Raw genomic sequence first — 13,600 nt, forward strand, 5'->3', positions numbered from 1 at the left:
TCTACAGGGCACCTAAAGCAGACTCCTACCTTCAAGGATGACTATTCATTGCCAAGCTGTGTCCCCTGAGATCTCTCTGGACTGTTTTTCAGAGTGGGCGAGGTTCAGGCCCAGGCCTACAACCCCCACAGGAATAGCCCTTCTGCATGCAGAGTAATCCCACCGATTTCGGAGCAGGCCTCGTGTCAGCAGGTGGAAGGTGCAGCACGGAGAAAACAAATCTGACAAGCAGAGCTCAGTAAACACACATCTGAAAGGGCAGCCATCTGGGGAAAAAATACCAGCAGAGCTTAGAGACACGGGGGAGAGTCAGAGCCCCTGGGAGAGGTAGCGGAGGAAGCAAGCGTCTGAGCATTGTATTCATCGCCAGGATGCGGCCACTGTCCGTGGTGCTGATTTGCAGCCCCAAATTGACTGCCGGTAAGAACATGCCATCCTGGACCCAGAGACCAGAACAAACCTGTCTGGCAGACTAAAACACTCAGCCGTCAGCCGCTGATGCTGCACGACAGCCTGCCGCTGATAATGTTTATTGCGGTGACCGCTCTTAAAGCTTTGCTGCTTGAAATTGATCTTGCCGGTGTCAGAAGCATCTCAGTCCTTAACGTAGAAATCCCCCGTGGCGGTGCTTAACCTGTTGCAAAACTTTAGGTGCAGGCAGGACAACAGAACAATCGCCTTGCTTGGTTTCCCATCAACACCTTCCTTGACCTTCGATGAGGCATTTTGATCTTCAGGGAAATGATTCCACAGGTTTGAGCTATGGCAGGATCTCCAGATCCTGGCTGTTCGGTCTTTTTTTTTGTTTTGGTCTTGCTCAATCCTAGGGATAAAAACTGTCTTACAATGTTTTGAACAATGTGAATGGTAAACCAAGTCAAAGGGAGATCTGACCTCAGTTGCGTTACAGCTGAGCACCTTCTCCGAATCAAGCCCGAAGCACCCATCTCACCCAACAGGATCAGGCTTTCATCTTCTCCCAACCCTACCTTTCGCCATAATTTTCAGATTTCAAAGAAGTGGTGAGCCTGGATTTACTCTGCATTATCAGAAGAGAAGGGAAAGGAAATTAAAAGCTAGGAAGGTTTGCAGGATAGAGAACTTTGCATCTCTCAATAGCAAACACTCTTTGTTGCCAAGGAGAATATTATGAGTTCAATCTTTTCTCATGTACAATAGTGGATTTTCTTGTATTAAAAGCTAACCAATCTCTTCCTGACTTTTTTTTTCTTGTAGAATTTCTCCCCCTCACTCCCTGCAACTCTGTTCCTAACATCACAATGATCCCAAGAGGCACTCAGTAGGCACAACCTTTTTCTGACTTCTATGAGAGTGGTAGGTGTTCAACACCTCTTCAGTTTTTGTCTACCATCAAGTGGGAGGGTTTCATTCTATACAGTAAAAATGACTCAGCCCCTTGTTGATTATTTCTATTGTCGCAGTCCAGACGTGCAAGAATTAGGATGGACTCAAATGGATCTTGGCTGGAATCAATCCGACTGTCTTTCCAGCAATCAGAACAACCTGCTGGGTGCTAAGTAACAGCCAGATTCTCAGTGACAGAAATTGCAGGCATAAAAACAAAAGCAAAACAGACCCCTCATTCAACATTTCAGAGCATACTCATACTTGCTGTTGTATTGCATCTTAAATGGCAGAGTTTAAAAAAGGAAACGAAATCATTCTTGTTGGGAAAACATCTTCCTGCTCTGGCATTCATTGTTTTTGTTCCCATCTCATCAGGGACTAATGGGAGGAATTGGAAATTCCCCCTCCCGCTGGTGTGGTGATGCCCTGGAGCTGGAACAGAGTACATGGGGAAAGCTAAGCAGAAGGGAGCAGAGCTAGGCCCGCTGAATGTGTTACTTTCTAGAGCTGCTACTAAGCAAGGGTTGTTGTGAGGGAAGCTGCTAACAAGACCTTCGATCCTGTGGCTCTGATGACATCAGGGAAGCGGTTATTAAAACTGCCAGGGTCCCTGCTGGCCAGATTGTGCCTGTGCATGTATCTAGTTTCTTCCCTTGTCCTCAGTCACCCAAACTCCTGCCACTGTGAGGACAATTCAAGGAAAAATGGGCAGAGACTTCCTCTTTACAAGGGTGCCTATAAATGATTTCATCTCATTTTTCACTCAGATCTTTTTTGATGAGTCAGCCCCAAACTGCAGCACTTAAAGAATTGGGAAAATAATTGAATAATGATTCTTAAGTTCTATAATGAATGAGACAAAGAAGAGACAAGCCTGGATGGCCCCCAAAATGCTACCATGAGTTTTCAACTCTCTAGTCTCTTTGACTTTCGCTGTTAGGTCCTCTTTCAACGAATTCTAACTTGGGGGTATAACTTTTTGGTTTATGCTTTGAAAGGGACTTTGAAAAATTCCCTTATAAAAAGCTAATAAGGAACCTGTGTATTCACAGAGTGAGAAAACATCCTTGCATGGATCAGACCCTGGCTGGAGAGGCAAGGAGCAAATAAAATGCCATATTTTGTGCTTGTTAATATAGTTAGTAGTGTCCTGGGACAGTAGGTGAATAATGAGAGGGTCATATTTGCCTATGACACATTATTCAATAAGTCCAGGGCAGAGGGGATGGGGGAAGACCTGACTAAACCTACTGTTGGACAAGTGGAATTTGACATTGGCAAGTTCGGGGACATGCACCCTAGAAAGCAATTTCAATTCTTCTGTCACACATCAGGCTTCCAAAGTTACTGCATCTCTAAGTCATAAAAAAATGGGTGCTGTTGTGGGCAGCACAGTGAAGACATGTTATAAAGGCTCATTGGTTGTGAAAACAAGGAACTGTGTTTCTGGGATGTAATTAGAGGAAGGTAGAGAACAAAAAACCCATAGGTCTTCTGTTTTTCATAACACATGAAGGATCAGAGCACTGGGAAGTTGTAACATTTAACTAGGGCAAGAAGCAGGATCCATTGCTCAAAGCAACCTAATGTGGGCAGAGCTGGAAATGGACCCACAGCTTGTCCTCCTTAGATGAAACACAGATGGTTGTGAAATGCAGACTGATGGTAACATCAGAGATGTAGAGGTCCCTGTAGGGGGATAAGGGGTGGATGCCACACAAACCCAAATACTTTCTGCAGAAAAATGATCCAGGGCAATGTTGGCTCTCTGCCCATGGAACAAATAATTCTAGAGTCTTGTTTTCCTTGAAATACCAATGCCTACATAAACAGACTTAGAGTAAACTCTTCCCGCAAGCAGTTGATGGAGTGGCAGCACATTAATGCTTATGAGAAACAAAAGGGAAAGTAAGCAGACTGAAATTTAGCCAGAACAGTTCTAAACCTCAAAGGTTGGGCTGCTGAGTTTTTATGCACCTGACATTTTGTGGCATCAATAATGCAAACAAAAAGGAAATCATATTTGCAGTACATTAATGCACGGATGTCCAAAGTGAAATACAATGCTGATTACTTCTTAAACATGCCCTCTAGGTTTTGATTTGCTTTGGTGGTTAAGTTGATGAATCAAATTATTTTAATACCAAAAAAATAAATAAATAAAAATCAGAATGACCTTGTCTGTAACCTTGGATCACTCTTTCAGTTGTGTCCTTAGTGGAGACAACAAAGGCAGCCTTGAGCAAAAGGCCTAATTTCAGGGATGTCAAAATGTTCAACTACAGTGCAAGTCCATGGGAGGTGCAGTCATTCCTGACTTCTGGAAATCAAACCCTGACTTGGATGGCATGGGGTCTCTATAGGCACATTAAAGCTCTTCATAAACATCATAATAAACTTCTTAAAAGGTTCTTTTTCCTTTTAAAAGGGAATTTTAGAAACAAAATGGAGATTTTTACCTCTAGGGTTAGCAACAAACCCACAATGAGCTTAACATTTTGTCCTTTGTGCCTAAAACTTTTTTGTGACTGATGGCAGAGAAATTTAAGTTTGAAGACAAAAAAGAAAAAAGGATAGGGAATTTTTTTTTTTTTTAACTCCTGCCAGCCAGAAAGTGGGATGTCACTCCTTAAGGCTTTTCAGGCTATGGCACTTGTCTACATAGAAATGTGTCACAGGTGACCACATCAGGTACCCACTGATGCCTGTCGAGGGTATCACGTCTAGTGGCCAAGGAACGTGCAGGCAGTTCTGCTTCTGTCGTCCTCAGCCCTGGAAACTTGCTGCTGAGTCTCCTCTTCGAGAAAGGACAAAGGGTAGCTGCCCCTGCCTTGCAGATCCAATTTAACAGTGAGAGCAATGAGATCCGGAGTCTGGAGACTTTACTTGCAATGTCCTTTGACTTTTATTGAATGAACTGTGTGAACCGCTTTAATTCATGCAGGCTTGGTCTGGTAGTCAGAGTTAATAGTTAGCCTCTGGGCTGGTTCCTAGCACTGGATGCAGCCTGTTCAGAGCATCTGTGAGCTTGTCAGGCATTCAGTCCTTGGATTGGGTCCCATTGGTGTATTAGCTTTGGGGATCAAGTGGTTTGGAGTTAATGAGAGAGAGAGGTGGATAGCCACTGGTTAACCATTTCCTTTTAATTAGGAGCGTCTGTGTTACCTTGCGGATACAAACCGGGAACTTTTTGTCACTAGCAAGGAACTTTTCAGTTGAACATCTTTGGGGGAATGAAAAAAAAAATCCAAAACAAAAAACATGTGGGTTAGCGTTATTGTTACTTGAGCAGAGCCGAGAGTCTGTCTCAGCATGATTGGCCAGGAGGAGGTCAGAGCCACCCCTTCTACTGAGGTCAAAAATCAAAGCAACTGCTCTCCCCCTTCTTCCTCTGCAGAAGGGTGGGACACCAGTGGCTTCAGCTGGGATTTACAGGAGACATCCCACACGCATCACAATGAGCTTTGCTGTAAAATTCACTGCACAGAGGTTAATCTAGATGTCAACATTGCCTGACAGCAGTGAAATTACTCCAGGGCAGTGCTCCTTCTGAAGTCTTAATATAACAGTCAATTCCATCCTGCCTGCAGGAAATGAAAGTTTTCTGCTTTGTGTGTGGAATCATTCGGCGCCAATTTTCTTACTGTTTGAAGTCCAAACTGTTTGTGGTCTTGGGATTCACCTCACATTAAGACTTTCACTTAGTTTAAAAACTCTGCTAGTCAAGTCCTGAGAACCACAAGGACAGGAGCCAGAAAGCAAAAAAGGAGGGGAGACTCTTATCTTGCCAGCAACAGCAAAATCAAACAGGCAGTGCCCGTCGCATTTGTTCTGAAGGAAGTGAAGGCAGCAACTCAGCTATCTCAGTATCAAGCAGCAGAGACCTGGGACGTTTGAAACCAGCAAAGACAAAGTGGCAAGTGTGAAAATATTCAGACCTCCCAGTGCTATGGCTCCCTTGAGAGGCATTTCAGTCATCTCCTGCTGGCTCCTGGCAGTCAAACAATCCTTTCCAAACAGTTGCTGATGTTCAGGCTTCTAGCACCAATCCTTTTCACCAGCTAGATGTGTTCCCATAAAGACTTCCTGGGGTCTAGGGAAGGCAAAGGATTAGTAATATCCATTTTCTGGGATGGGATGGTGGGTTGAGAGCGGGGTGCAGGATCACCCCCCACTTAGCTACGAAGGCAGCCAATGGGGAGTCAAGGTCAAGATGGACCTGACCCATTTGATTATTTCGCCTCTCTCTTGCAGTCCCAGGCAAGGTTAGGGTCTTCGCTACCATATGCTGTTTAGTCCCTTTGTTTAATTAAGTTGTAAAAATTCTAAGCAAGGGGACTTCTACTACTCCTCTTGCAGAAATTGCTCCATTGCCTTGTATTGTACAGAAAGGAAATAAGCACAAAGTGACAGGAGGATGTGTTCCAGTGGAGCAACGGCTACCTACAGGCCTGTGGCATTGAAGACTGCCATCGGGAATTTATATCTTAGCAATGCACATTCACTCTCCACTAGGAGTCTGACCCACAGAATCACCATGAGGAGTGATACTGAAGAATGAAAAAGGGGAGAGGTCCCTGTCTTTCAGGACTTAGCAGGCATTTTAAGAAAAACACTGAAGTGCATGGAAGAACTTGCTTCTTTATGAGAACCTTTCTGCGAACAAACCATCTTTAATCCGTACAATATCGCATCCTTCCCCTTCCAACTTGACATGCTCCTTAGAAGGCTCCAAGAACACTCATCTCAAAGATGCAGCCCTGTCCTGTTCCTTTAAAACCACATTGCATCAGAATAAAGAGGAAACATTTTAGGATGTGCCTCGCCACCGCACAGAACATGTACCTGCCCAGAGCCTTGACTGTAATGTGCTTCCTGTCTTTCCACAGGGTTCATGGCACAACTGCATGGAGCTATCAGCATGAATCTCAGATGAAGACACACCCAACCATAGGCCCCGCCAACTCCATTTCAATGCAAAAACTCTCATGAGAAAGATGAGAACGTGACTTGAGAGGATCCCTTTGGTTACAAAGTGGTGCTACGACAGAAGAGCAACCAAGGAACATGCAGTGCATGGTGCGTTCTTCCTGGTACAGAGGAGAGATGATTTCAGAGCCAAAGCTTGGCTCATCAGGTGGAAATGACCTGCACACTAACTATCTCACAGAAAACAAGATCTGTTCTCCCCATGCTAAAGTCTTATGTCTATTCTTTCTGGTGTGTCTACACTCTCAATAAGAGGTTCCCCTGCTAAGGAGCCTATCTCCATACAAACACTTGCAGTCTATGGTACTTTTAGCTCTCCCTCACTTCCTTACAGCAAGGATTCTTGAGGTTTGCCCTCAGTGGGACCCCTTGGCCAGTGTCCCCTGGAGCTGCATGTGCTGGAGCTCCCTACTGAGCTATGGCAAGTGAAGGTACATATATCTACATAAGGAAGTGCTGAGAATAGGCTGGAGATCTCTAAAAGGGCATGTCTACAGGAATAAGGGCTCTTCGAGCATGCCTATACCAGCTGGACTGTTTCTGAGTAAGTCCCTCCCACTTGATGCCATATCCACATAGTGCCACTCCATATAGTCCAGTGACAACATGACAAGGTTGTCTGTCCCCAGAGGCAGCTCTCAAGCATGCCAGTGACTGAAGACTCAAGAGTGGCTGCAAAGGGATGTCTTAGCTGCTTCACTGGTGTTTTTGGGGGGTTTGGAGCAAGTAAGTGGAGCATGCTCTGGAATGGCCCACTTTGCACCTGTCATGTTATAGGCATGCCTGCAGTCTAATAAGCTGCACAACTGACCTACCAAAGAGGGAAGCACATGGTGCAAAGTTTATGCAAAGAGCAAAGGGGCTCACTCCTCCATAAAGCTGGCTACCAGCCTGGAATGCAACATTTTTCACTGATAGAGCATCAGCACTGGGGAAAGGAAATGAAATGGCGCCTCATGAGAATAAATACAGCACTTTAATGCAGCTGTCTAGCATCCCAGTTCTGGGCAATATGCGCTCAGAGATGACAAACAAACAGACCTGAGGAACGCCAGCATTTAAGAATCAATTTCTTCTTTGCTTACCTGCGGAGACCTGAGTTCAGGGCTTTGTGTCTTCCCCAATAACTGATACCAGTACTTCCTCATGCAGAACACACAGACATGTATTTGGATCCTGGGAGGCCACTGCCGTTCTTTGAAAGAGAAAACAGCAGCCTTAGCTTTGGATCTCCAGCCTTAGTCCCTGAAAATTTTACTATTGCTCCGGTCTTGTTCTGCTTGCATTTCATAACAAAACTGCTCACAGTCCTTGGCTATCTTTTTCTCTCCCTGGACAAACTTCTAGTCACCAGTGACCATTGTTTTTGCTTTTTTTTTGCCCCTTGTTTGTTCAGGATTACAGCAAGATTTTGTTGTAGCCCCAGGAGGTGTAAGGGTTTTCACTTATTTCAGTTTTTACCACCGGTACCACTTGGGATTCAGAGCCATTCTTAACTTCGTTGAACACAGCCTTGATTCACCTGACTGAAGTGCCTTACTGGACTTTGAACACTGCTCCCTTTCTGCACTAGGCCTTTTTCTCAATCAAGAAAGCTAATTTCACCCACAGCCGGGGAGGCATAAAGCTAATGCCTGAATTTTCACAAGCAGCTTCTACAAAAGTGCCCTTGCTTTTTCACTCTTATTTCAGTGCACACATCCTTTCATGTGCAAGTTTGTGTACATTCAGACCCTTGAAATTGCAGGTCCTACGCCACCCTTGCACAAATGCATGTGCCTATCCAAAGCTAAGATGATGATGGTGCATGTGTGGAAAAAAGACCATTTCTCTCTCAGCTTTTTTTTTTTTAAACAATCAATAGGACCTAGCAAAATGCGATGCTCCTTCATATACAGACAGTGTTGAGGCTCACTTAAAAATTGTGCTCTCAAACAGTATTGGCTTTAGCTTGGAAATGTACAACCCATTCACTGAACTGGCAAATGGGAAGATAGAGAGAAAATCTGAGGTCACTGACAATATACCTTAGGGCCAAAGACAGAAGTGCAGCTCACGATGCCTGGCTTTATTTCCAGATTACTACCTAAACAGCTCACAGCTCCAGGATCCTCCGACTCATCAGTTCCAAGTCAGGACAAGTCTCACGTGGTTCACTTTGGACCAGCTCCTCCTCATTATAAACACACCCAGGTCTCAGTGAGGGCTCAAGATTGCACTCAGGTCTAGTTCATCTCTCTCTTTCCAAAGGGCATTTGTGAAAGATTTAGCTGACAGAGGAGAATGAACATCAGGAATGACTAAACTGGGGGAAACATGGAGGCCAAAGGCACGGCACATGGCCTCACCCAGAGCCAACTGCTGTCCCTGGAGAAGGGCATGAGTGGCAAAGCTGCATGAGATCTGATCATTGAGACAGGGAAGCGTGAATGGGAAATCTGCACTGGGCTGGAGCTGCTAGTGGCTCCTCTGTCTGTGCAAGTCGCTTGCAGCACAGAGCAGAGCTCTGCTTTGTAGCATGCTTGAGGGGTCTCCAAGCTCCCCTCTCCCCTGACACTGTAAGGCCACATGGGTTCTGCTGCTCTCAGGACTCTGTTCCTGCCCTGGGTAAAACAGCCGCCAAAGAGCTCCATGCACTGTCCAGAAACCACCACCTCCGTGCCCTAAGTGATGGGAGAATCCTGGACCTGCTCCCCGTGACCCAGCCAGCTTCTTTCCCAGCGTCCCTAGCCAAGTGGTTAGGTGTATAAGGAACATAACACTTTCTTCTTACCCTTAAAACAAAACCCCAAGAAAAGCCCAACCCCAAGGGCCTACAGGCACCAAACAGCAGCAAAGTGGGGGACATAGCACTGTAGCACAGCACCTTCTCCTGCCTGCTAGTAACTGCTCAAAACAAACTTTGACTACAGGACCTTTTTTCCAAGGCTGTAGCTGTGTTTGGTGGGACTAGGAATAGGGCAATATGGCAACCTAAAGCTGCCTCAGGAACATTGTGTGTGCTAGGAGACAATGTCCTTGCCTTTCATTAGACCCTTTGTTACTTAACCACACAGAACTGAGGCCTGAAGTCTTGTCCTACCCATGCCTTTACAATGACATCTGACCACAGACAGAGCTGGCTTGGGAAGCCCAGGGCTCACAGGAAAGAGGGGAGAGGGGGGAATCCCTGGGTTGCAGGAGTGCGAGGTGCTTCTGAATGCAACATGGACATGCAGGGCTTATCAGTGATTTGCTTGTGGGATGGGGAGCTATGAAGGGATGATGCAACACAGGGAGGCAGGGGGTAGGTTGGAGAAAAGCAGCCAGGCAGGATGTTCCCCTGACAAAAACCAGCCCAGCTGCACTGGTGCCACAAGAGAGAAAATCTGCATGGAGCCCAGGGATAGTGGAGTACCTGGTCACTGATGTGTGGGGCTATTCACAGCCCCTGCCTCTACCCTGCCCTGCTTGGTGTCCAAAGCAACCTACATATGTACTTCTAGCAGTGCTGGCCCTGGCCTCTGCCTACATCTGAAATGACTGCACTAATTAGGCTCAGGGATTTCAGACCACTCTAGTACTGCTGAATGGGTGCACGTCTTCTCTTTCCCATGCTGGCCCATGCTTTTATTACAGCAAGCCCTGCCTGAGCCAGCTAAGCCCCTGCTTCAGCCATCACCCTGTGTCCTGACTCAACCTCGCTAGCACCAGCAAGCCCTTTACCTCTAGCTCTTCACAGCACGGCACTGCTCACTTGAATGAATCCCTGTACAGGAATAACACCAGATCAATGGAGCGGGGAGGAGCATGGTACTAGGGAGGGATGGAGAGGAGGGTTTCCCTCTTGGCATATGCTGCAGCCGATTGGCAGGAGCATCCTCTCCTGTATCCATCCTGTCCCATTTGATTGCTTTGGGCAGGGGAATGCTAGCGGGAAGAAGAGAACTGACCCATCCCCCCGTTGCATGACAGGTGACGCATCCAAACCAGCTCCTCTGGTGCCTGCAGTTGTTGCCTTTCTTAAATTGACTTGACAACAACCCTGGCCCCCGTGTCCTCTTCCTGGCTCCAGCTGCCAAGGGAGCGTTCTCCCCTCATCCTCGATTAGCTGGAGGAGAAACAAGCCAGAAACGTTTGTTTCCCAGGCTCCCGGTGAGCAGGACCCAGCCTCTGCTTGCTCCAGGAGGCCGCTATCCTTTTAATCTATGGAGGTGTGGGAGGGGGCACTTCTCTCTCTGGCCTTCTCCTAAGCCTCCCACTCCCCCTCTGCTCTGTTAGGCCTTTGTCCTCATTGACATGCAAGGCTGGCGGCTGCGGCCATTCCTGGAGCTGTCTGCTCCTGAAGGCACCTGCCCTTCCCCCCTTTCTGAGACTGCCTGTGGAGCTATTCTTCAGCCTCTGCATTTCACAACAGCTCCAAGGCAGATGCATCAATCCTTTCAGGGCCTGGAGACGTGAGAGGAATGGCAACCAGGCTGCAGGCAAGTGTTGATAGGTTCCCAGCCATCTCACAGACCCCATCCATCCACCTGCACTCCCTTTGGTATGGACCTCAGGTATAGGACTGAGCAAGAGGGGAATAGATGGCGAGGGTGGGGGAAAGGGAGGGGAGGCAGCATGAGATACCAACCCCAGGGGCACACCCTGCGGTACAGTTCTCCCAGCCACATTGCAAGCTGCAGCCTTATCACACAGGCCAAGGGAATCCATCCCTGGCTTCCAGGCTTTGCAGCAGGCATGAATATGGCCCTTTGTGTGACAGCCGTGGTCTCCCCAAACCTCTATCAAGTCCTCTGACAAAATCGCAGGAGTGAAGAGGATGGGTTTTTTTGTTTTCACTTTCAAAGCCACTCCCTACGGAGCCATGCACAGACTGGGATTACCATCCTGCATGCTGAGATGTGGTTGGAGGGATACTACAATGCCACTGGGAGTGTTTCCTGGCCCACTGCTCCATGCTCTCTCTCAAGCAGCTGCTCCAGTCCCCGACATTGATCCCAGAGTCTGACAAAAGGTTGGCACTGGGCAATAGGAAGGTTCGGTTCCTGTCGGCGGTTCTCCGTGGGATGGTGGTTGTTTCTCGGTTGCGTGTTACCCGTAGGTGCCGTGATCCTTAGACTTGTATGTTCTGAAAGCCTTGAGTCTATACATTTAAGAATCAGCATATTAGAAAAATTGTCCTGAAATGTTGAAGGGAGGAAAAAAGCTGGGAAGAAAGTGGGCCGGGGTAGGGGAGATTGGTAAAAGCAAGTTCCTTCAGGGGCATTGCCCTGGCTTGGAGTCCCACCATATTGTGGGATGGACTCACTCAGTCAGTGCATATCATACAACGGTGGCAGGGCAGCATCCCAGGGCTTCCTCCCTGGGACTATAGAGTCAGTCTTGAGCTCTGCCTCACAGCCTGGGCCAAAGACACACAGGAGGATCGTGTTTCACTGCTCCACAGTTTGGGGTAATGATTCCTTCTCGTTTTTTACTTCTTAATTAATTTACATATAGATATATATGGATATATAGATATATATCCATATATATCTATATGTCTATATAATTTATAAATTAATATATATATATATCTCTCTTAAGTACTTTTAAGGGTTTTTTTGTAGTTTCTTTTTTGTTTTGTAAATCTTATAATTTCTGTAACAGCAGCTTCTTTTTGTATTGGTGTGAAGGTGTATGTGTGCGTGTGTGTGTGTATAGATATATATATAATATCTATAAATATATATATAAGCCAAACTGCCTTACAGGTTGGTTTTTTTCAGTGTTGTATGTGTAGCAGGCACTTGAGTTTATATGAAGATGTTTGCTTGGGGGCAGGGAAGGGGAGGTAGGACCAGTGGAGGAAGGAGGGAGCAGGAACTTTTGACAGGTGGCCACTGCTAGCCAAGGATGTCCAGGTAGATTGGTGTGGCCTTGCCCAGAGCATGAAGGATCTTGTAGATTTCCTTGATGTTGAGCCGTTGCTGAGGTTCTCTCTGCCAGCAACCCAACATGATGTCGTAAACCTCCTTGGGACAAACTCGAGGCCTCTCCAAGACTCGGCCTTGGGTGATGCACTCGATAACCTGAAACAGAGGACAGGGAGGGTGAGTCTCACACAGCAAGGAAGCAAGAATGTCCTTTCAAGAAGCCTGAAGGGCCCTGGCCTCAAGGACATTGCAACAGGAACAGCAAAGCTCCAGAAGATGCTTTGGATTTGAGGTGTGCAGACACCAAACAGACAACACATAGCCACATTATGCTTAGGCCCAGCCTCCTGTTTGCTCCTGCAGTCTTACAGCCTCAGTGAAACAAGCCTTTCTTTGTGCCATTAGCTGCAGGCAGAGATCATCTCAACATGACACCTCACTTCACCCACAGAAGAGGAGGTTGAATCCCCTTCTTTCAAAATGAAGCCGACTGAAACGTACACAAAGGAGTGGCTGAAATTACAAGCGATTAAGCCAATGCTTCCTGTTGGTTTTCAAAAAAGCCTAATACCTTTCATATCCTAAGTGATCCTTTTCTTCCCTGAAAAAGCTGTTCCCCATGAAGAGAGAAAAAAAAACAAACAAGATGCTAGAATAGGGAGCTGTTTTCACCAAGAACCAGAACACTCGAATGATGGGACGCCCACTGAAATTAGCAGGGCTCAGGTTTAAAACTAACAAGAGTAGTCCTTTTTTGTTCTTTTATTTGTTTTTAACACAGGACATAATTAATTTGTGGAACACCTTGACACAGGAGGTTGGAAAGGCAGATAGCATAGCCAGGTTCAATTAGGGATTAGACCAATTCATGGAGGTTAGTCCATTAATAGCTATCCTCTGACATCACTAAACCACTGAGGGTGGCTACCACGAAGGCTATGACAGGGGGTGGATGACTCAACAAATACCCTGTTCATAGATTCATCGATGTTAGGGTTGGAAGGGACCTCAGTAGGTCACCAAGTCCGACCCCCTGCCCTGGGAAGGAAAGAGCGATGGAGTCAGACAACCCCAGCTAGGTGCTTGTTCAGTCTCCTCTTGAAGACCCCCAAGGCAGGGGAGAGCACCACCTCCCTTGGACGCCCATTCCAGATCCTGGCAACCCTTACTGTGAGAAAGTTCTTTCTAATGTCCAACCTAAATCACTCTCCATCAATTTGTGGCCATTATTCCTAGTTACTCCAGGGGTGCCCTAATAAACAGAGCATTTCCTATTCCCTGCTGCCCTCCCCTGATGAATTTATTGGCAGCCACAAGATCACCTCTCAGCCTTCTCTTGTGAAGGC

At 46.6% G+C, this 13,600-nt stretch overlaps 1 protein-coding gene across 4 annotated transcripts in view; it reads right to left on the bottom strand.

The window, feature by feature from the left end:
• Positions 1–12,010: 12,010 nt before the first annotated feature.
• Positions 12,011–13,600, bottom strand: part of NTRK3 (neurotrophic receptor tyrosine kinase 3) — a 296,675-nt gene continuing 295,085 nt past the window's right edge. For all 4 annotated transcript variants that reach the window (XM_006028277.3, XM_006028276.3, XM_025209688.1 and 1 more), the window contains one exon: positions 12,011–12,410. In XM_006028277.3, coding sequence (XP_006028339.1) covers positions 12,225–12,410 — 186 coding nt within the window. In that variant the 3' untranslated portion in view covers positions 12,011–12,224. The remainder of the gene's footprint in view (positions 12,411–13,600) is intronic.

This window comes from Alligator sinensis, unplaced genomic scaffold (genome assembly GCF_000455745.1).
Source record: "Alligator sinensis unplaced genomic scaffold, ASM45574v1 scaffold874_1, whole genome shotgun sequence".
NCBI lineage: Eukaryota > Metazoa > Chordata > Crocodylia > Alligatoridae > Alligator > Alligator sinensis.